This window comes from Falco rusticolus, chromosome 1 (genome assembly GCF_015220075.1).
Source record: "Falco rusticolus isolate bFalRus1 chromosome 1, bFalRus1.pri, whole genome shotgun sequence".
In the NCBI taxonomy this organism is placed as follows: Eukaryota; Metazoa; Chordata; class Aves; order Falconiformes; family Falconidae; genus Falco; species Falco rusticolus.
The window spans coordinates 19,159,230-19,183,167 of NC_051187.1; the positions used below are offsets into that span (position 1 = coordinate 19,159,230).

At 46.7% G+C, this 23,938-nt stretch overlaps 1 protein-coding gene across 3 annotated transcripts in view; it reads left to right on the forward strand.

The window, feature by feature from the left end:
* SSH2 (slingshot protein phosphatase 2) overlaps positions 1–23,938 on the forward strand; it is a 103,610-nt gene that overhangs the window by 58,460 nt on the left and 21,212 nt on the right. For all 3 annotated transcript variants that reach the window (XM_037373070.1, XM_037373079.1, XM_037373089.1), the window contains 6 exons: positions 8,623–8,726; positions 13,424–13,488; positions 18,264–18,385; positions 20,841–20,909; positions 21,690–21,755; positions 22,925–23,119. In XM_037373070.1, the coding sequence (XP_037228967.1) occupies positions 8,623–8,726; positions 13,424–13,488; positions 18,264–18,385; positions 20,841–20,909; positions 21,690–21,755; positions 22,925–23,119 (621 nt within the window). The remainder of the gene's footprint in view (positions 1–8,622; positions 8,727–13,423; positions 13,489–18,263; positions 18,386–20,840; positions 20,910–21,689; positions 21,756–22,924; positions 23,120–23,938) is intronic.

The following is a 23,938-nucleotide window of genomic DNA, read 5'->3' on the forward strand; positions in this document are numbered from 1 at the left end:
GTCTTCTGGAGTCCAGCTTAAAACAAAACCCAGTCTGCTTTCCTGCACCTGTAACAAATCGTAGCCCTGCCTGCAAGGAAGTATGTTTGATAGGAGTCCAAAGGTTGGCTCACCGCTGCAGAGGGAGGCTCAGGCACTGGGAGGCAGAGGAATGCTGCAGGTGGTTGTGGTTCTCTTCAGCACAGTGCAGACCCGTTGCAGCTGCGTGGGCTGAAAACTTTGGCTTCGAGCAGCAGCTGTCATTGCTCCCCTTGCTGGCAGTGCAGCATCTCTGGCAGGGCTGAGTTTCTCCGCCCATAGCTGTCATCTTCTGTGCTGTCCTCAAAGGATGCCACTGCTCTCAGCAGCATACCAGCTTCAGCAGGGGCTTGGACTAGATCATCTCCAGAGGTCCCTTTCCAACCCTGACCATTCTGTGATTCTCTGTACCTAGGCTGCCCAAGCTGCTTTGACTCTGAAGTTTCTAAAATAATTTCTGGAGCTCAATTCAGATGATCCTGGTGGCAGAGGAGCACTGAGGGCATGTGTGCATGTTTTTTTTCCAATAGTGGGCTTGACTTGTAGACTGTTAATTCAGTAGAGTATTGAGTGGGCATCAACACTCCCTTACAGCCTTGTTGGATGACCTGAGGCTGGCTGGATCCTGTTCTGTGAAACTCTCTGAGTATGGTAGTTTTGTGCATGTAGAGTGGTTGCTCTTCACTTGCAGACACAACCATGCTCACCAATGCTTCCTTTGGCAAGTTGTACCCCCTCTCAATTTACCATAAAATCTCCTCACATGGAGCAAGTAAAAGGAATGCCTTTAGAGTTGCAGCACCTTTAACATTCATATTCACAGCCGTCATCCTCACCTTTAGGTATTGTAGAATTGTTTAGGTTGGAAAAGACATTTAAGATCATCAAGTCCAACCATTAACCCAGCACAGCCAAGCTCGCTACTAAACCATGTCCCTAAGTGCCACATCTGCACAGCTTTTAAATACCTCCCGAGATGGTGACTCCACCACCTCCCTGTTCCAAATCCAGAGGATGGTGATTCTGTGAAGGATGGTTGCAAGTTCCAGTAAAGCTACAGTCTTCTATCAAGCATAAGTTTTTCTTGTTGCCTTAGCTCAGCTTCAGCAGATATCTGTATGGAAGACCAGAGCAAGGGAAAAGATGACTTGGCTATGTTGAGAAGGGATCAGTAGACAAGTTAATACAAAGGAATTCCCATTGGTGTTGCCAGTCTTTCTGTGATTATGCCTGTCTGTGTCATCGCAGCTGAATTACCTCTTCAGGGAGCCCCACCTTGGAGCAGAGGAAGTGCCTACAGACAGTTCCTTTTTTTTAAAAAAAAACAAAACCACAGATGCAGATGTGGCTAAAAATGCAGTTTGCGTCAAACATCTGAGATGGAGTGGGTTCCCACGCTTCCTTTGTTTTTCTCGTGCTGTTTCTTAAGTTGCAGAAGTGCTGAGTGGCAAGAGGCAGCCTTTGTTGGAGAACCACTTCCCCTTGCTCTCCATGCCCTCAATGTTGTCACCTCTGTTGACAGTGTTAGAGCCCTTTTCGGTAAGTCATGGCCCTTGTTTTGCTCTGCACTGGGTTTGTTTCTATTTTGAGTATCAGAGAAGCCTAGACTTGTCTGTGTGTGTGCTGCCAGCTGACCCTGTTAATACAAATGTCACTGTAGAGCAATCCTGAGTTATCCTTGCCTTTTCCATTTCCCTGTTGTTGTGGTGGCTTTTTGTTTATTGGCTTTGGAGTGGTTTGTGAGGGGGTTTTTATTAGTGACTGGTACTACTTTGCTTTACACAGCCCTGAGATCTGGCCTCTGTGTGAAGAGGCAGAAGGTGCCTTCATCACTCGCCTAGGAGGAAAGGCTTAAACTGGAAGCCAAACATTGCTCTCTTCTGTATAATTCCTTAACACTGTTGGCACTTATTAAACCAGGTGCCTTAAAAAGTAAGCAAGGGAAATGGGGCTGTTGTTTATTGAAAAACAAACTACAGCAAAGGTGAAAGTTGGGTGCTTATCTAGGAAGGGATGCTGGAGGCATGTGATGCTCTTGTCTGGTGGTTTGATGGAGAAATGCTCTTGGGCTGCCAGACTGCACGGACTTCCAGCTGCATACCCAGCCACACTTGCACCCTTGGCTGGGGGACTGATGCAGTATTAACCAGGATTTGTGGCCAGGTAAAGTGAGGGGGAGGCTGGTGCTGAGAGCTGGTCCCGGGGCCGGTGTGATGCTGTGCCTGGGCCTGCCTGTGAAGGAAGGGAAACAGCCGGTTTGGGAAGGGGAGCAGAAGGAGGGAGGGAGGTGGCTTGAGGTGCTGAGAAAAACAGCAGGCTGCTTGGCCTGCCCTCCTGTAACTTTTTCCACACTAGGCACAGCAAGCTGCCATTGGAATTGCTGCTCTTGCAGGGTGAGTCGTGGCGTGCTGCAAGAGCTTGCTCTCATGTCCCCGGCTGCCCTCCCTCCACGGCCTCGGGAATGAGCTAAGAATTGACGCCTGCTATGCCACTCCTGCCAGCATCTGAATTTGGGGCTTTTTCTTGGTTTTGTGGTTTGCAGCCTATGGATTAAAGGAGGATGGTAGAGCTGAGCTGGCAGCGGATGAGATGTGCGATGCAGAGATGGGCACTCCCCCCTGCAGCATGCTCCAGCTGCTCATGCTAGAGCAAAATGTCAGGGGGCTCTTGAGGAAGCAACTTGACTTAAAACCGCGGGAAAAGAGCTGGGCGCACAAGATTTTTTTTAATTTTTTTTTTCTCATTTCCTGGTAGACACCCTTCTGCAGTGCGTCTGATCCGCGTCCTATGCCTCTTTAGCTGCTGGCTCTTCAGACGGGGCTGCCTTTCCCTGCACATGCGAGCGGCCTTTGGTAGAGCAGCTCCCAGCTGAAATCCCCAGCGCTTTAGCACAGATGTCTGCGTCGACACTTCCCATTTTCAGGGCATGGGCTGCTGAATGCTTCCAGTTAGTTAACACCAGGGTTAACTTGTGTCATTCCTTACTGTCAGGCTTGCGTGCCTGCTTTCGGTCAGTGTTTCTGCTTTTCTTTTATTTGCTTTTGGTCTCACCGACCGCTGGAGGGCAAGGGTATGTCCTGCAGATGGGTTGGAAACTCGAAGCCCTTCCTGGGTGGTGCACAGTCCTGCCAGGCAGCTGCTTGTGTTTGCAAAGCTTGTGCTGGGTGGTGGTTGTGTCCCAAGAGATGCCCTTTAGGAAAACCTTGGTTTACTTAGGAGTTGGAAGCCTCCATGGTTACTGCACAGTGCTCTTGTGGGGAGCTCCCGCTGGAGCCGGGCTTGGCACTGAAATCCCAGCACAACGTCCTGGTGCTGAGCTGTAGCTTGCTAACTCTGTTAAGACGCTGCTTCAGAGCACTTTTCTGTAGGGTTCTGGTTAATAAATACCTGAGGCTGACTGAGAAAGTGTGTTTGTATTTCTGTAAATCGTATAGGTAGTGGACTTTTATCCAAAAGCCAAGTATCTTGAAATCTTCATTTCTCCTATCCCATTGCTTTTTAATCTCCCGCTTCTAAGGACGAGGGGGAACAGGACAGGATGCAACCTCCCTGCAGCGCCCGTGGTACTGCCTGCGTGTGCCGCAGGCATGGCTAGTGAGGAGGTCCGCTCCTCACCATGCTGACCCGTTCCTCTGTGTCGTGCAGGGGGATGCGGGGGAAGGACTTCGCCTGCTGAACCTTTCAGGCAACGGTGCCAGCTCTGTCAGCTGTGCTCCTTGGCAAGTGCACCATTAAGGGCTGGGCAGGACAGGACAGAGCCTGCTGTAAAGGACCTGCTTTGCTGAGTAAGAGCCGGCTGAAAAGTCATCCTCAGGCTCGCAATAACTTAAGTGTTTATTAGGATAAAACATTGCCAGAAGCTGTTCAGGTGCCTCTTTGCTTGCCTTGCTGTACTTCTAAAAGGGTTTTCTCTGCTTTCTTTATGAAATAGTTTCTAAAGAAGACTACAGGGTTCCTTTCTGAGTATTTTATGTTGAGGACTGAGCATTTTTCATTGAAAACTGGTGGGTGGTGCAGACTCACCTACCTCTTGGCTGGTGGTGCAGGGCTGTGGCTGAGCAGCCCCTTGGGTGGGAGGCGTCGTTCAGGGAGGGGGTCATGGAGGTTGTAGCATGTAGGGGGTCAGTCTTTTCTCCCAAGTTACAAGCAACAGGACAAGAAGAAATGGCCTCAAGTTGCACCAGGGGAGGTTTAGTTTGGATATTAGCAAAAATTTCTTCACCAAAAGGGCTGTCAGCACTGACACAGGCTGCCTGGGGAAGTGGTAGAGTCACCGTCCCAGCAGGTATTTAAAAGACATGTGGGTGTGGTGCTTGGGCACATGGGTTAGTGGTGGGCTTGGCCGTGCTGGGTTGAACTCGGTGGTATTAAAGATCTTTTCCAACCTAAACAATTCTATGATTCATGTTATTGCATCGCTTTGGCATAGTCCATAAACCAGTAACGTTTTCTCTTTTGTGTCCTCAAAACAGTTTATTTGGTATTTGCGCTTGCAGTTTATGAACAGAGCTGGGCAGGGTAACAGCTGGGAAGGCATCCACTGTTTGTTTGCCATCTGTAAGTTTTATGCAGTTCCCCAATTTTGTAGCATAATGAGAATTTGCTGTGAACCGTGCAGTGCTTTCCTCTTGCACGAAGAGCTCAGCTGCTGGGCAGCAAGTCGGGGAGCAGGGGAATCACTTCTGGTTTGTGCTGTTACTGCTGTGTAGAAACTGGGTCTTCTGAGGGGAAGAATGGTCTGTGCTGCTTGTGCAAAAGCCTTTACGTAGTTTTGATGATGTGCCTTGTACAAGTTCTGTAAAATATTTCCTGCCTGGGAGAAAAATCAGTACAATAGTAATTTCTGTAGGAGTTGTTTAAGCCTTCCGCTTATGTTGGGTCTCTTCCCAGTGAGCAATGAATTACAAATAGCACATCACTGGTGGCCTTAAGGTTGCTACTGCACTTCAGAGGTGAACAGGCCAAACATGAGAGAGAAGCGTTTTTTTTCCACAGCTGTAGTGCTGAAGAATGTGTAGATTTAATAACTCATAGGTATATCCCAAGTAAGTCTTCTCCAGAAGAAAGCCACTGTTGTAGTACAGAGGGCTGCTGCCGAGCCTGGTGTGCTGATAAAATACAACTCGGCTCTGTTACCTCTGCCAAGTTGGCTCCCTGTCTTCTGCTCTCCTGGACTCAACTTCTCCCCTAACTGCATTTAGTGTCTTTTAATACCCGGTCTGTTTCTAGGAGATGGTTTCAGAGAGCATTGACGCTGCAGTAGGCTCTGACAAACCAGATTTTATGAAGTATTTCAAAGCCCAGGTTGTACTTGGGAGCCATCGAGCTGTCAGCAGAGGGAAATCGGTAGTGGTGGGTAGCACAGCTCTGCTGATGCAGTGAGCGTAGTCCCACATTATGATGTTGTTTTGAGCCTCTTAATTGCCCTTTTCACGCACAACTTTTTCTGCTTTTTATGTTTCTGAAGCATCTCAGAGTGGGGCCTGTTGCTAGCATCCCACAGGCGGGATCTTCTCTCCTTATATATCGGAGGCGGTATCCAAAGGAGATCTTGCCCTCAAACATGATGCTTTTGGGAAAAATCATGGTGGAGACTATCCAGGCAAGATGGACCCAAATGGAGCAGCCAGCCATGGGTTGTACAGGGGATGCCAGGCCAGCGATGGCTTTTTTTAGGTGTCCCTATAGTGCATCACAGGCACCAAAATCAGCATCTCCCAAAAGAATGGTGTTAAGCTTTGCTGGTGGTTGTTTTTACAGCTGTTTGGATTTTCCTACAAACTTCTTGCCTTTCCTCTCAAGATTTTCTTCATTACTTCAGTCTCGGGGCCAGGGCTTGGTGGTGTGTGTGTTATGTGTGTGTTATCTGCACTTAACACTGCCCTGCCTGCTTGGCTCCCTGCTCTACAGGAACGATCTGCTGTGCCACGTTCTTCAGCTGTTCCAACCCTTTGGATGGGAAATTACATTCTCCTTCCCTAGTCTTACCAAGTCAAATTTACAGCTTGTTGTTAACAGACCAAAGCAAGGCACTCCCGGGCCTTAGGAGAGGTGGCCTCCTGGAAGGATGCACCTAATGGGAATCTCTAGTTGTGCTCATGTTTCCTTTCCAGGTGGGGGGCTGAGAGCAGAGAGATAAGGGAAAGTGATGGAAGTGAGAAGATTTTTAACTTCCCAGCCCTCTAGCTACATGCTACTTTATCCACTAAAAATAGTTGCTAATTCAACCTTGTGGGGGAACCTCAGGCACAGGTTAAAGGATTGCTAATATTAGTTGTTGGCTTTGCTGATAAAATTAACTATGTGAAAATTGTCTGTGACTGCTGAATTCTTTCTCCTCCTGTGCAGCTCAGCTGTTTGCCTCTGTGATGAGACTGTAAAGAGAAGGAGAGAATGTCTTCTCAGGCTTTCTGTATCATTGTCTTGGCCTCTGAAGAGGCTCAACGAAGCACAGCATGCTCTCTTGCCCCACTGCCCTTGTGGGTGCTAGTCTGAAAGCAGAAGTGTACTTCTTCAGGACATCAGGGCACTGCTGAATCAAAACATGTTCAAGCTGAGTGACGGGGAAATATATTTTTCCCCCTTTAATTACTGTTCTTTATTTACTTACTTGTTAACGTTTATGGCTTCAGGATAGCTTGGTATTTCTCTAATTCAAGCTTTAAGACTTAAACTATGTAGCTTGAGGGCTTTCAGAGCATCTACTTGTCACCAAAAGCTAGAAAGGCTCAATCAGAATTTTTTATGAGAAGGATCTGAGGAAACATCTGTGCTCAGTGTGCCTGATGAATTTAATACTACTATTTTTGTTTTGTTTTTAACTTTAGCATAGGTGAACATCTCTGATCCATTTTAATTTGGGATGAGTGATTTTCTTCCTTTTCAAAATTCTGGTTTTGTTGAAACATCCAGTGCATCTGGTTTAATTTTAGAAAACAGTCCTGGGATAAACTTTTGTCAGTAAGGTGGAGTGCTGAGCTTACAAAAGACAGTGCAGCCTAAACATTGGGGTGTGCTACAGGCTTGAAAGAGAAGGTCTTTCTGAGTGTGTGCATCTGCTTTGCTGGAGCTCAGAAAATCTGATATTTTTTTTTTTTATATCCCCACCAAGAAAATGGAGAGGTGCCCAGAAATGTGCTTGAGGTTAGGGGGAGATCCAACTTTAACACAAGCTTTTATAATTCTTGTACCTATAAAAATGTAGTTGGCAAAGCCTATTGCTAAAGCAGTCAACCTCAAATCATGAAACTAGCAGATCGCAGGCTCCTGCCATGCTGTGTCCTGGTTCTTGGTCACATTTGATTTCTCTGTGATGCTGTTGTCTTCAGTCATGCTTAGGTGTATGCCTGCCTTTGAGTAGCTACTGAAACGTGTCCCTGGAGTAAGGGGGCAGGCAGCAGTTAGCCTTTGCTTATTCTGCAGAGCCAAAGTAGCTGCAAAGCGTGGTGACTTGGGATGTTCTACTCTTCACCTGCATTTTGTAACATGGAATTTCTTCAAATGTACGGCGGGGTTTTTTACTCTATTATTATTTCCCAGTCCTTGTCTCTTAAAGGAAGGGAATAAATAATTAAGTTTAGTATTTGTTTAAGCTGAGAAAGGAACTAAGAAGTTCCTAGTCTCTTGTTCAGTTGAGGAGGACAAGCCAACATCTTTTTCAAGGCACAGAGCTGCTGGGGTGCATGATGCCAGGGACTCTCCCATCCTGTCTTATCATATTCATCAACCATCCTGTTGACTGTAGAATTGTTTTGGGCTGTCTTCAAAGCCTGTATGACCATCTTATCAATTCTGAGAAAAGCAGGAACCCTTAACTATGCAACAGGATGGCTTAATTGCAAAATCTGTAGTGTGTCTTGCTTTTTCCATGAGCCACAGCATCTCTTAAGAAAACTACTGGAAGATGTGCTTAAAATATCAGCTGTTCTGCAGAACTTGAACTCTTTATTCCCCCTTGGCACAAACCTCTCTCCTCATGTGACTTCAGAAAGGGCAAAATCAAGACAGTAAGTGATGTCTGAATTTAAAAGCATTACAGTTTTGCTTTTAATGCATAAGTCTTTGAGAGTTAATTATCATACAATTCATAGACAGTAGTTTCATGATTTCTTGATCTGTTACATACACTAATTTTCTTTTGTCTGACTGCTGAAGGGAGACATTTGTTTCTGCAGGGCACCAGCTGTGTCTGAACCGCAAAGCACAGGGTTAACAGGAGTCCGTAATTATAGAGATGTGTGGGCTTGCTGTATTAATCGCCATTTAGAAATGTGGATCTCTCATCTTGACTTTCAAACTGAAAATACAGCCATAGGTTAATCCCCTCTGCCTGCTCAGGTTCCACCTCTGCAGGCAGAGTGGCACCAGGCATGTGTTCTGCTTTTCAATGTTTCTTTCTCCATGTTGTTCCCAGTTATGCTCTGAATGTTTGCAGTACTTAGATGGGGGGTGGATTTCTTTACCAACAAAATAATCCAGTCTAAATGGCTTCCTTGCAAAAGAACAGAACATGCATTCAGTGCCTTGAACCCCTCTTGTTCCATTGCTTTTCTCCTTGTAAAGACAGTACGGGGTTTTCCTTACAGTTTGTCTCTCTCCTTACAGCATCAGCGAAAGCTTCCTCACTGTGAAAGGTGCAGCGCTCTTCCTGCCACGAGGGAATGGGTCGTCTACTCCCAGGATCAGTCACAGGCGCAACAAGCATGCAGGTAATGTGTTGCATCCAACGGCTGAGGCTTGTCTGCTCACTCTTTGTTTCCAAGCGCAGCTTTCTTGAGTTCATTCTCACCAGATGACACACATTTCTGTTTGCACCAGGTGTGCATTAAAGCTAGACCTGCCAGGCTCAAGACTGCAATATTTAATGCTGATAGAAAAAAAGGGTTTCAGTACTCTCTTGGTTATCCTGCGCAATCAAACAAGCGAGTGACATCAGGGCAGTAATCATGACATAACAGAGAATTGAGAACAACTGCCTCCAAATATCCTCCTACAATCTTTGTTGAGAGAAGGGCTGGAGGATTGCCATCAAAACCTTCATGCATTGCACTGGGAAACTTGAGGTTATGATAAGGGATGAGTAATTGTTCTTCCTGATCTGAAAGTAACCAGTTACGGTGGAAGAAAGGGAGGAGACTTACCTCTACGTGGTGGAGGAGAAACATCTGAGCAGAGTCAGTGTGACGTTTCAGATGCATGAGCAGAGTGAGTAATACAGAGCCAGTCATAATTCCACCCCCTTTATTTGCTGAAAGTTTGATTTGTGGTTTTGCTTAGAGCCTTTGTTTGAAAAGTCAGCCTGAATAATGAAACTCAAACATTTCAGGGTAGGTTGTTTTTCATATGGTGCTTATTCACTGATGGTGTTTTATGGGGATCAGATAGTGTGGAGGGTTTTCCCTTCCATTAAACAATCAACAGGAAAAAACCAAACATTGGGACCTTCAAACTTTTGTGTATGGGACAGAGACAGATACATAGAGGCTGGCCAAAAAAGAGACCACGAAAAGGTGATTTGGTTTGGTTCCGTGTGTGGATTTCTTTGTACTTTGATAACATCAGGCTGTCATTCAGCAATCCATCCAGCAGAGTTACCGACCTGATGACTGGGCCACCTCAAAATCTGTTTACAAACATCTTTATAGAAAGAGTTGAAGTCTGAAAGCAGTTAATTACATACTTCCACTCAGACATAGCACAAGCACTACCCAAATTGCTTTGAGTGAGATACATTAATTACCAGTTGTCAAAATAAATTCTTCTGAAACTTAATTTAAAGCTGGCCTTTCTGGATGAGACTGAAGGGAAATTGTCTTTAGTGTGAAAGTAGAGTCGGCAGTCTTTGAGAAGTTTATGTGTCTTGACCTGTCTTGGTTTTAGATCTCTCGAAAGTCCTGTGCGTTACTGAAGCCCAGTCTCCACCTGGCAGTCGCTGTCTTGGCTTCACCTTGCAGAGACCTGCTGGATGGCTTTTGTGAGCCTGCGCAATGCAGCGCAAACAACTTTTGAGTCTCTCTTGTTGCTTCATCTACTTGCTGTGGTTGCCTTGCTTGAGATCTGGAGACCTTGGTGGAAAATAGTCACTCCTCTAATCATCCCAGAGTTCTTAGAAGCCAGGTTGCCAAGAAAGCAAATCCGGTGTGTTGTAATTGCTTCCAGCAAGACGTTTTGTTCTGAAGAGGCTGGTTTGCCTAAGGGATGGGATTTTTCTGTTCTTGGAAGACTTTTTTAATTCCTGTCTCTTCGGCTTATGGGGTGAGGTTTAATGAAGCATCAGTACTTGTTCTTTCCTCAGTTTCCCTGCTTGTCAAGTGGTGTGAATGGTGTAGTATGTTTTTTATGGTGCTTGGAGATCTCACTGAAGAGAGGGTCCTTTGTATGAGATTGTGCACCATCTTATTTTTATTGTGAACTTTTCTAACGTACAGTATATGCCAGCAGACCAAGCCACCAAGGGATCAGTGTGTCACCTTCCTGAGTAAAACATCTGTGCCACCAAAATTAAAACAGTGATGTAGAGTGGCTCTGAGAGGTGAACCAGCCTTTGGCAGTGAGCTCACAGAGTGTGTGGCAACTGTCTCCTTTCTTGGACTCTGATAATCCCTGCTCAACTTTCATTCCCATGTGTGTGTTGTGACTTATCTCTGGCACACAAAATTAGAATGGGGTTAGAGAGCGGACATAACTTTCCAGTGTGAGATTGCTGCCTGTGGATGCAATAGTGTTTCAAGTGGCTACACGAGCATTTTCTAGGAAGGCTGGCTAACCTTCCTGACCTGCCTTTCCAATTCGCTGGTGGTGCTAGAATCCTGCGTAAAGAGTAAATGCGTGACAGGCAATAATTAATGCTTGCACCCATTCCCATTTCTTTAATCGTATCATCTTCAGCAATGAAAATCACAAGTTGGCAGATTGACTAGATATGGTACCAGCTGTCCACAGTCCTCTTGCTGGGCGGTCCTGTGCCACCTGGCAAGCGGGCTGTGTGCCCTAGGATGGTGGGCTTGCTTTTGCACTCCAGCAACGCTGGAGGTGGCCAGAAGAGGATGTAACTTCCCCGGGGCTGTTGCCATCGCTGGGATACTGTAAATCACTCTTAACTCCCACCCTAGCTGATGCTTTGCACCTAGCCTGCCAGCTCAAGGAAACAAAAGCATTGCTGGACAATGTGATAGGAAGCTGCAGTCATGCCATGAATGCCAGCAAAGCGGACGGCTCTTCATAGGACAGGATGTGGTATCTTTGTGCTGATTCTGGCATGTTAAAACCTTTCCTTTGCTTTTCCTTAATCCAGGAAGCTTACAAAATGCCGTGTGTGTTTGGGGCTGAAAATGCTGCGGGTTGATTAAAGCTGGCCAAGGAAGCGATATTTCACTTTGCAGCTCTGGAGCTCCCAAGGCTGGCAGGGCAGGCTGGGGATCAGAGAGGGGTGCAGCGAGCTTCCTGAGGATGAGGGATAGTGGAGCTCCTTGACCCAGCCTTGCAGAAAGGGTTGTCTTAGAAACTTCCTCTCTTTTTAAAAGATTGACATAATTCAGTAGTCCTGGTGGTGTTTTTTAAATTCTGGAAATTTCAGCTCTTAAACTGGTTCCTGATGCTGAATTACTCGCAGCAGCAGGTGGGAACTGTTACCTGTTGGGGAGGGAAAAACTGAGGTGAAGCACCTTTTGTTTCAGGCTGCCTCAGGCATGTGAATGCCTCCTCAGTCAAATACTTGCTGGACTCTTCCAGGCTGCAGGCAGGAGGTGCCAGCTGAAGCAGAGGCACCTTTGTCTGTTGAGTCGACAGTTCTCAGCACTTCCCACCGTGCTAGCAGCTGAAACTGGCTGGAAGTGAGCAGCACTGCCAGGATTTTGCACTGCTGTCGACATGGGGAAATCCTGTCTCCCACCGCATCCCTGGGAGGACAGGCATCCGATGGATGAGCTGGCCAGGCCTTTCCTGTGTTACCTATCTCCCTACCTAACTGCTGTTCAGGGAGGCACATGCCAACCGCTTCAGCACTGGGAACAATGTGCCGGGGCAGGAAGCAGCTTCAGGTGCTCATCGCTGCTGGTACTTTGTATGTGACTTCCTTAGCACCCCAGAGTGCTTCAGTTTTTCCCACCCCCAGTTAAAAATTCAACCCCAAGGCATTAACTCCTTTGCCATATGCTGAAATGTGTTTCAAGGGGGAAGGAAGAGGAGAGCAGGGAATGGCGTGTCCTGCGTAGCCCACTCCCCACCAGCTTGCCTCCATCCCATCGGGAGAGGGGCTGCCACAGCCCTTCAGCCCTGCTGTTCCACCAGCTGTAAAAATCGTACAGCAACTAGGTACCATGCTCTTGCTGGGCAGCATTTCCTTTCTCCCCCTTCCCTTTTGTGGCACTTCTGGATGCTGTTCTGTGTCCAAGGTTTCCTTATTTCTGAGAGTCCGTGAAATACCATGGATTCCAGCACCACTGATGGATTGGAAAGGGAGGTCAGGAAGGTTAGTCAGCCCTCCTAGAAGGTGGTCTCGTAGCCACTTGTGCCGAATACTTGCTTCGGCATTCGTCCTCCTCCCTGCAGTGTTGCCAAAACTCAGCTTCCCGTCTGTGGGGGAGCGGGAGAGGGTGGGAGAGTAAAGGTTCCTCTGCTTGCCAGCCTGTGCCACCCACCTGGCAGCCTTGCAATCTCCTTTCTGGGAATGCAGATTAATTTTTCAGGTAACGATTGAAAAAACAGCCCCATTGCTGGAGGAGTTACTGCTTACTAACACTCAGAAAGTGATGTGCTTGCTCAGCAGAGAAACTTTTGGCTCTCTACAGGCCAGGGAGTAGTGCTGAGCAGTCCAGAAAGGCATCTCACTTGTCTTTCAAATAGTTGGTGCTTTAGGAACCAGGGGCACTCAGCTCTGTTTAAGAAGACTTCAAAGTTACTACGAGACTATGGTATTATTTTCTTTTTTTTTTCTCTCAGTTTTCCTCAGCCTCACCAGTAGAAGTGTAGCAAGCATTTTCTAGGAAAGATTGTAGGTGTTTGATTTTTCACATAGTTCTGCATTTAAGTTGTGTAAAAGAAATGGCAGATTTCTGATTTGAAGCATGTGGTAGAATGAGATGTTGAACCATGAGGTGGGATCCATTTCTACCTAGTTTGCCTTGCCTTGGAAAGGAACACAGTACTGAAATTCTTTTTATGTCTGCTAAAAAGATAACAGGATTTGGCAGGACAGAGCACGGTAAGATGGCAACAGGTGAGCACATGGAGCAAAGAGCAGCGCTGACAAAGAGATGGAGCTTTGTCATCTCTGAGTGGGTGGAAGTGACAGCACTTGCGGTGACGTGTCAGGTTTCTTGGTGGACATTTGCTCTGGCTGGACAGCCAGGAACTTGCATGTGATTAAAACTATTTTTGTGCGTTCACCTTTTCCTCTTGCCTGCAGGGGATCTCCAGCAGCACCTGCAGGCCATGTTCATACTGCTCCGCCCAGAAGACAACATCAGACTGGTAAGCTGGCTGGTTTTGCTTATCTGCTGTTAACAAATATAAAGGTTAAGCTCCACTTGACAAATACACCTGCATAACTCATGAAAGCAGTGGTGTACGTGTGTTTGAGTGGTTTCATCAGCGGGTTTGGGGAGTCTTCTTTGCAACCACAAAGGTGGAAAAGCAGCTAATTATGAAAGGCGTGCTTATTTGGTGTTTCGGTGAGAGAAGTTGTATGGCTGGAAGAGTGCATTTGAACCAAATACTGAGTACATACGCTCTGGAAAAGTACTGTAACAATTGTCAGACAAGCTGGGTAAATTAGCTTGATGTCCTATTTAAATCAAGAGTAGGTGACTTACGTCTGACCAGTGTGAACACCTGCCTTTCCACATCAGTTGTGTTCCTCACTACTCTCCTAACTTGTTGCATCCCAAAAGGCCATGGCTTATCAGGAAGGAGCATGTAGGATCCCTGTGTACCTCTGCACCTATATTGAACCTTTTCTTTCTGCTTTCTGGATTGTTGCCTCCTATAATGATGTGATGAAAATTAGACATTGCTGTTTATAGCATTGATATGCAGTCCTAAAGACCTCTAGAAGCCAAAGAAGAGCAGTGAGGAATTTGTTTAGGACATGTTGAAGTGCTCTACAAGGTCAGGCATGAGTGTAGTATATCTGCACCTCTCACCACTTAATAGCCTGAAGTTTCTTTCCTGTGTTGTCTTGGTGGATCTTAGCAACGTATGCCCAAAGTAGGACTGCCAGCATCAGAGGTGTTATTCTGGCACCTCTTGTTTGATGAATCCTCCTGAGCTGTGCTGGAGCTGGACTGATGGTATGAGTAATGCTAGGAAACAGTCAAGATTACTATGGAATGCTTTAACTTTAAAAATGACCAGCGAAAATAACATGCCGTAAGCAAACTGAAGGACCTACTCCTAAACTTTGTCAGGCACGCCTTGCTGTCACTAAAATTTCAGTGAAAGTGATGGGAATGGGGGTTCTCAGTGCTTTTCAGAATCTGAGCCAGGGTTAGAACATTGGAAACTATTGAACAAGTCATTGTTCGGCAATATCACTGGCTACATTGTGTGATTTGGGACAAATTAGCCTTAACAGCTGAATAAGGACTTTGTGGGCTGAGACATAAACCCTTTTGTTTGGAGCTACATTTGGAATGCTGAAATCTTGCATGAGGTTAAGTTCGATAGTCTACTTGAATTTAATTGATTCTTGACGAACGAAGAGTGTGCAGAGCTGCAATAGACTCTCATGGAATAGTAGATACAAACGAGATTTGAAATATAAACAGTACTGAGAGAAATGCATTCTCTTCTTGTGTTGGCTGCTGTCATTCGGAGGGCATACTTCACAGCTCAGAGGGCAGCAGAGGAATCTAATCTTCTATAAACCTACACTTAACATTTGGAACAACTCTTATTTCTGTTGGAGCTATTGGCAGAGTTTTTTAGCCTTCCATGAGAGCAGGATTAGAGCAATGGTACCAGTGCAAGATCAGTAGGAAGGAGGAAAATGAGTGAAGAGTACAAACTGATTGATCCTATTCCTGTTGCTCAGCAGGGTGGGCTCTTGTTCACTTATATGTGTTCAGTAATAAAAGAAGACTTCAGGAAGCTGGGCGCTTTTTTTTGTCATCAAATCAAATATCCCAATGAGAAGTGTGTATGAAACACCTACTATCATGTAGCAAGAAAAAGATGAAAGGTCACTATGAACTTACTTCTTGGAATGTGCTGTTCATAAGGGCTGGCAAGATACCACATCACACTTCTGATGAAACAGAATGCAGCAGAAGATAAAGTTGGCTTATGTTTAGGTGAGCCTAAAACTAAGAAAAATGTTGCTGGCCCTGAAAGGACTACAGGGAAAGACTTGCTCATGAACAGACTATAAATAACCTTCCTACACTGAGGAGAAAGCTAGGTCTGTGTAGATGAGCAGTTGAGGCAGAACCTTCCATCTCATCACAGTCCCTGAAGCTAGGCCATCCTCCCTAGGTGGACTGGGATTTCAAATACCTTCATTTAAAAGGTATCAGACCACTTATGTGGTGTCCTCCTGCTGTCAGGTGAGCGTATGAACTAGTGCTTAATGAAAAAGTGAGAGACCAATTTGTGATTTGATGGGCATGTTGGAGCTCTAATAGTAACTTCTGAGATTGGCTGGTTTACAGTGTCAAGTTTGCTGGTTTATTATTCTAGTGAATTTTGCAAAACACATCATCTGCTCCACTCATGGTTCTTCGCTTTGTGGTAAGTGTAGAATCTAGAAAGCCCCAGTAAGCCATGCCCTGTTTCTCTTAATTGGCCCTCTGAAAATCCCACCCCACTGACCTGAAGCTACGTGACCTTTGGTCGCTGTTTGTCTAGCCATGTTCTAAAGGGTCTTGCGTTAAGACCACACTTCCCCTTACCGCTAGCCAAATTGGTTTAGCAAAGTAAGTTAGATTATGGTAATCCTCTTGCTGCTGGACTGTCCTCAGGAGAAGCGGAACAGAACTGGTGTACGGACGCCCCAGACACAGGGCAGCTGTTGTCTGCCTGCCCCCATTTTAGGCAAGTCTGTGCTTCTGTTTGAGGTTTCGTTTCTGATGTAGATAATGACTTTAACCACCAAGACCTTGGTGACTGCTTGCTCTTCTAGGTTGAAGAGCACCCTTTCTGTTTTGCTACAAGTGTTAGTTGTAGAAACAGCCGCCTTTGGCAGAATTCACACCTTGAAGGACTGACCACTTTGATCCTCCATGTTCCCAAAGGAATCCCAGTGACTCAAGGAGCAAGAAGGAAAATAAGGCTGGTTTTAGCATGACTTATCCTAAAAAGATGGGGTGGGGCACAGTCTTTTGCTGTACGGAGCACATCTGTCTGCTGGCATCAGCATTTGGGTAGTTTCTGTTAGTCTTCGGTCCCGTTGGACGTATCTAGAAGACGCAGTCAACAGTCTCCTGCCTGCACTTGCTGTTCTGCCCCATCACTAGAGCTCCTGCTTCCTGCAACGCCACTGGGAAGCTTTCCCTGCTGCGCTCAGCATAGTCTCCTGTGATAGAGCACCCCGGTGAAATAGCACGCTCCGTTTCAGCTGCCGTGTGCTGTTTTAACCTTTGGTGTAGACTGCCATGTCTTGTGGCCGAGACTTACTGGCTAGCGGACAGGTGAGGTGCGAGAGGGGGTTTCCTCTGAGCTAGGAGGTGCCGTGCTGGTCTCCAGACCAGGTTAGAAAGAACTAAAGGAACATATTAGGAAAAGCAGCCTACTCCTGAGAGATCCCACCCAACAGGTGTTTGGTGAGCTTTTTTTTTTTTTTGTAAGGATAAAATGACTGTTTAAACTGTCGTGAACTCCGGTGGGCCACCAAGAAATCTATGCAAGCAGTGGCTGCGGGGGCACTGCTGGTGTTTGAGGAATTCAGGTTCAGTTTGGAAATGATGTCAAACACTGCTTGGAACTTCAGCTGTTGGGTCACGAGGAATTCTACAGTTAGGTCCCGTCGCAGCAGGCAGGTGTCTGTCCGCAGCAGCGGGCAAGGCTGGGCTGTGGCGGCTCCTCCTTGCCCATGTGTGCTCTCTGCAGGCCCTGCTCAAAGTTCAAGAAGCAGTTTAACTGTGGTAAACACAGAGGCCAGACAGCGTCTCAGTGTCAGATTAGGCCGTCCAAAGTTAAGGTTCAGTATACATAATTAAGACACTGCCTTTCTAGGGATGTCCTAGTTTCTCTAGTTGGGACGGTGTGGTGAAAACAACTGCACATGGCTTAGAACAGAGTCCAAAAAGCACTGCAAGTAAAGGCTGCCTGCTGCAGATGTTCATAGGCAAAACTTGCAATGCTGGGCTCCCTTCGCTGTGCTCCTCACTAACCAGCAGTCTGGCTGTAAGAAGACTTGCTGGAGTTGCTTTAGTTCTTACTTCCTCGTGGCTTCTGGAGGAGCATTATGTTTCACTGTAGCCTTTCAGGAGCTTTAGTGTTGGCCTGACATTCACAACTTAGCTGCACAGCTGCTTTCTGAATGCTGTCAGTAATATCTGATTTGGGGGAGTCTGGGATGAAGTTCAGGCATCCTCCAGTCTTGCCAGAGCTCGCTTTTGGCACGAGGGTACATGCAGTGTGGTAGGAGCAGTGAGGCACTATGACACTCACCATTTCTGGGAAGTCTGAATCCAGCTGGGGGTACAGCTGAGTAACAGGGGCCAGATGTAAGGCAGTAAGGTTGCTTCTGCACTGGAGAAGTTGTTAGAAGAATTCAAAGGACCAGCAGGAAACCACATATGAATTAGATTCTAGTTGTCTGTCCCGCTGCCTGGGAAGGTGGTGGAAGGAGTCTCATTGGAGCTGTTGTAGCACACAGTAGTTTAAAGGAGAGCCCTAGCTCTTTAGTCAAAGCCCTCTGAGAAGTGAGAGTACATTCAACACCCGTCTGTCTCGTTGAATGCATAACGCTCCATGAAGCTGTCCAGACTGGGACCAGTCGGAGGACTTGGCAGCCAGCCTCATAGGCTACTCTTTAAACGCAGCCTTGGTGGGACAGCACAGGCCTGCAGCAAGGTGTGCAGAAGGCACCAGGAACATCCTAGCGGTTGGGGAAAGCATTATGTGAGAGAGTAAGTTGCTTCTCCCTCTTCTGCTGGTTACCCAGCTGAGAAGTATGGATCATTCGTACTAGTGCAAACTGCATCACTGCTTCTGCGCCTGTCACTCAGCATGAAAAAGTGGCTTGTAAAGGTAACGATGTGTGTTTTGCTGGCTGCGCTGCTGATCTCTCCCATTCCTTTCTTCAGGCTGTAAGACTGGAAAGTACCTACCAGAACCGCACTAGATACATGGTGGTAGTGTCCACCAACGGCAGACAAGACACTGAAGAGAGCATTGTCCTAGGAATGGATTTCTCTTCCAATGACAGGTACTCACAGTGTCCAGGTTGGGGGAGTCCTTGTGTTCACCCATATATGGAGTCAAGTGTAGAAATATCACTGTCTGGTGTCCGTGCTTTCTGGGGATAGACTGCTTCAGATTTTCCAGCCTAACACCTTCCTTGAGATCCAGAATTCCCCTTTTATTTCTTGAAAGGAGGTGGCACATGGGAAGGCAACAGTGCAGGTGTGCAGGTCAGTGTTTCCTTCATTCTTCTGAGCCTCAGGCTTGTGTGAGGACGTTAAGTGCCTTTAAGTGTCTCTGAATGGCGAGGTCCCCAAGCGCTGCACAGGGACAGCTTGCATGCAAAGAAAGAAGCTGCAATTAAAGAAGCTGGACATCAGGGTTCAGGAGAGCAGCTAATAAGAAAGTGACTGTCAGGCAGCCCTTTGCCAAGGTCATGACAGAGAGGGCCTGATGGGCATGTCGGGGTTGCTGATGGCAAATCTAACACAACGTGTGCTCTCTCCAGGCATCAGTGTGTCATCAGGGTTTAGTGCTTTTGCTTTGTTCATTGAAATTGCTGCTAACCTCTCCAAAAGGTTGCAGAACGGGGCTGGGAAGCAGCGGTAGCTGCTGGAGTTGACTGTAAGCCAGGAGGCAGCACCCCAGCAGCTTCAGGGGCAGAAGCTTCACATCTAGAAGGGGACACTGGGTGCTTTAGGGAGGGCATGTAGGCACATGACTCTCCTAAGAAAAAGAGTTGTGAATAAACTTTGGCCTATATGGGGAAAGAATCACCTAGATAATCAAATTATTTTGGAAGGTTTCGTACATATGCTTACTTCTAGCACAGCTTTGTATGTGTTGTCAGCAAGGAATGAGCCTTGCTTTTGACCCTAGTTGAAAGAAATTACTTTCAGGTAGTTGGCAGGGTCACTAGAAAATACTTTTGAACTGTTTGGCTAAGAAATTGCCTTCCATACAGCCTGCTGATCACAACAGTCACTGTGCTTAATTTCAGGCAGCTTGGTTTGGACGCTTAGCTCAAGTGATGCCTGCTAAAAAGAGGGACCAGCATGATGCTGCCACTGGCTCCTGGCTCCCTTCCTGTGCATGTATGCACAGCTGTAGCTCAGAGATGCTCTTGTGGTAGGGTAAGAATAACTTGTCCTTACACAGGTTGCTGTGAGCTTGGAACTTGCTGTTGGCGGTGATATCCCAGCACAGCCACCTTTGATAACTGAGAGCTCACTGGTATTCAGTCTCTAATAACATAGCGGGGTCGTTTTAGCTTTCTGCTAGAGTTACTGAGGTTCTGGATGGTCAGTCTGATACACCCTCCCCTACCCCACTTGGTATTTATAACTCAATGTAGACTTGTTGCTATGGTCTCTGATAAGTGCTTGCTGAACAGTATCACTAAAAATACCCTGGGCACCTTGGGAAGCCTTTTAAAAACACATCTTTCCATGAGCTCATCTCATGTTGTCAACAGAAATAGCTGCGTGCCACAGTGTCTCCTTGTGCTGGGCACCAGTCACTCCGAAGCATGTGCGTTTACAGGGCTTCGTGTCTGCTGACCGTCTGAAGCCTGGAGTCTCACCCTTTTACCCCACTCCTCAGGAGCCGCAGAGGCTGCTGCAGGTGGTACGGCTTGTGAAAATTTGAGAGCAGCTCCTGCAAAGCGTGAGAGCAGGAGGCAATTGAATCCAGTTCTTCTGCAAGATGCTGCTTTGATTATGGACCAATTTTACAGCTTTATGAGATTCAACTTTTTTATTTGACAACCTGGTGCAGGTTGTGTTGGGGTTCCCCCACCCCTGCCTTTTTTCCATTGCTTGACTTCTGCTTTTAACTTGGCTTCTTGCTCAGCCTTACAGAAAGCAGGTGACTGTGAGGGCAAAGAGGTCAAAGCAGCTGAGAGAGGAGTGGGATTGCCAAGATGTGTCTTGTCTCGGCTGGCCGTTGTGCTCATCCTCAAGGTGTGGGAGGGAGAAGAAGGGGCCAGTGTCAACAACGGGTGATAGGCTGTGATTGCTAACCTATCGCGCTGCCAGTCACCCTGCTATTACACTACACTGATCCCGGTTCCCAGCAGCTGTGGCTGAGGGACAAACAAGAAAACAAAGCTGTGGATTGCAAAATCAGAGCTAGAACCAAACCACTTGAGCCTGAGAGGTACTAATCTGTAAAGAAAGCCTTGAGCTGACTGAAGACTGTGAGCCCCCTTTGACCTTCCGCACAAAGCCTGCTGCTTCTGAATCCTGTTTGCTCTTCTGGGCATATGTTAACCCTTTAAGCCTGCTTGAAAGAGCACTGCTGTACCCTGTATCTGGTTAATGATCCTTGACAGACACCTGTAGAGCAACACTGGCACTGTTTGTCCCTGAAGCAACAGTGGGATTTTTCTTTCTCTTTTCTAATATGCAACCATTGTTGTGAAATTAAAGTCACACCATGGTGCTGTAGTAGATGGGCTGACAATCTCTTTCTTACTACAGTAGCACTTGTACAATGGGCTTGGTGCTGCCGCTGTGGAGTGACACCTTGATCCACCTGGATGGGGATGGGTGAGTGTCTTTTGTATATTCTAGGTCAATAGCAGAGGGTCTCCGTGTGTGAACTTACAGCACGGTGTATGGGGAAGGATTTGAATGATTGCAGAGCCCTTACAGGTCCAGCAGACCTTCTGCTGTTGACCTGTATCGGGTTAGTAGGCTCAAACACCCTAAATAACAGTGGTTGTGGCAGGGAACACCAATAATTGACTTATCTGTGCATAAACACACACAGAGACAGTGGCTTATGTGTGTGTTTAAGCTGGAGTAAAGGAGCTTTTACTGGCGAGTGGGTGTGTAGTGAAAGCTCCTTAAAGGGATCCTATTATGTGTTCCTCCATCATGCTTGTAGCAGGCAGCATTCGGCAGAACATAAAATAAGAATGATGTTTCTGTGCCAAACAGACACCTGACTTGCAGACTCCTGTTTGTGCCAGTCACAAAGGCTGTCCAGTGCAGTGCGTGGAATGACTTTTCTTTCCTTGGTAGCTGCCCCAGGATCACTTTAGCGGGACTCTGTTGCTCCCAGCTGTGGCACTGAATTTGTGTTGCCAAGGTAAACAGCACAGCCCAGCACTGTCCCACTGTCTTAGTTTTGTTCCCAAACAGCAGCTGCTTAAAAGTTATCTTAGAGCTTTTAGCATGCTATTTTGATCTGTTGGCTAGCTGAACTTGGCAGTGTGTGCTTAGGGCTAGTCCTTTGATGTTCTAATGTGCTACAAACTATCAGTTATTAACTAAAAAGTGGCTTTTGGGATACATTTTTACTGTGTCTTTTTTTCTTCTCACCAGAGGCTTCAGCGTATCAACAGATAACAGGGTTCATATATTCAAGCCAGTGTCTGTACAGGCGATGTGGTAAGTACTTACTATAATCCGTACCAGCTATCCTTTTTCCAAGGTGTTCTGGCTGCTTGAGCTTTTAAAAAGCAGGTGCTGCTTGTCATTACTGGTATCTTGAGACCTACTCAGGCAGCCAGAAGTCTCATTCAGAGATGGGGAAGGAAGTTTGATACCAAAGAAAGAAAACCATGCAAGTGCTGGTGTACAGCAGTGAGTTTATAATACTGCTGCAGCCCTGCCTTGGTCTCAGCTGAGGACAGGAAGGAATAGGGTAATTTTCCTTGCAAAGGCCTGCTGCTTTGAATCTCTCCAAAGTAAATTGCTTTGAGCATATGTTTGAAATGTTTCTAATTTTTTTTATTTGTCATAAATAAGGAAATACACCCTGTGCATATTTTAGAAGTCTCTGTCTCCGCTGAGACATGTTCATTGTGATAGCGAGAAGGAAAGAGAAGCTGCCTGCATTTTTCTTTCCTTTTAGGGTGGCTCATGTAAGAATGTGGTGGCCATGAAAGTATTTCTGGCTCAAGCTTCTTTACATTGCAGAAATACATTGCCTGTCAGGGTGTCATGCTACTGTGTCACTCCAGTGATTTTGACCTGGATCCTTCTGATCCCAGTCAAAGATTTAAAACAAGCTAAAAATAGGAGGGCCGGATTTGTTTCCCAGCAGCAGCTGAAGAAACTTCTAACATCCCTTGTGCAGTCAGAGAGGGCAAACACCTAAACACCTTAGTAAAGTCAAGCCCTAAGCCCCTGGTTGTGCAGCCTGCCATGTCTGATTCCTGGGAGTCCCTGCTCTGCACGCAGGGGAGCTGATGGCGCAGTAGGAGCTGTCAGAGCATCCTGTCTTGGACACAAACTGTGTGCGTCTTAGTTATGACTCAGGTAATGGTAGCAGTTTCTGGAGCCAGACACAGGTGCCCTCTGAATTGTGGGTGCCGTTGCTGCTATCCAGGCTTACTTTAGCATACTTCAGTTAAGACATGGAAGCTCTTGCAGCGTGGATTATCCCCACTCTTGCAGGGCAGCCTCCTGCTCAGTGCTGGGGGCTGTTGTGTACAGCACTGGGGTTTGTATGAACTGAAGGGACGTGAGCAGCATCCTGGATTTGGCTGCTGCTTTGTGCTTGATATCAGCCTGAGGAAGAAATTATAACCCTGGAAGTATTTTTCCCTTTCTAGGTCTGCTCTGCAGAGTTTACATAAAGCTTGTGAGGTGGCACGGATCAACAATTACTACCCAGGGAGCCTCTTCCTCACATGGGTCAGTTACTATGAGAGCCATATCAACTCGGACCAGTCGTCAGTCAACGAGTGGAATGCCATGCAAGATGTCCAGTCCCACCGGCCCGACTCGCCCGCCCTCTTCACTGACGTGTAAGTGGGTCTGGCTCTGCTGAACCAAAGCGTGTGGCTGTCAAGTACTGCAGTCTCCAAATGAGGAGATGGTTTCCACAGGAGACTACTCTTAATTAGGTATTAATGAGGAGAGGTTTCCTGTTCCGGGTAATAACCAGACCTCTGGTTAGGCAAACACCAGCACTGGAAGTTTAGCTCCCTGGGGCTCCCTCCAGCCTCTCTTCAGTCTAGTTGTTTACCTTGGGCTTTAGGCTCACACACATTTGCTTCTGCAAGTTAAGTCCCGTGTTACTAGTGAGAGAGAGGTGTGGTGTACTCTAGTACCGAGGCCTTCCTCTTCGCTGGTTTTGTCCTCTGGTTTCCAGGCCTGGTGTCTCCTGGAAGGGACAGGTTTCTCTGGACTTTGCTCTTACACTGGCACATGTCTGAGCACATCTTTAGAGTAACATGGTCTTTTTTTTCCCTTAGTTCATTTTGCTGTAAAGTGAAGTGTTTATATGCGGACTTCTGAGACTGTGAGCTCAGAAGCATCCTCCTGGGCATCCATCTGATACACCTGAGAATGGGGACAAAGAGCAATGTAGTTTTTCATCATTCCAAGGAGTTCTGCAAGTGGGGAATGGGACAGTGTATAGATCCCAAGCTGTCTCCAGCTAAATGCTTGGATGTCTGGTGATATATGGTCCAAATCAGTGGCTGAGGTAGATAGGTAGACAGTTTGGCAAGGCAAAATTTATAGGCTGTATCAACATTCAAGGTTTACAGCCCCTGTAATTAGTAATTGCTGATGGTACTGATACCATATAACCGCAAAGATAGTCTGTGTCCAGGTGTGGT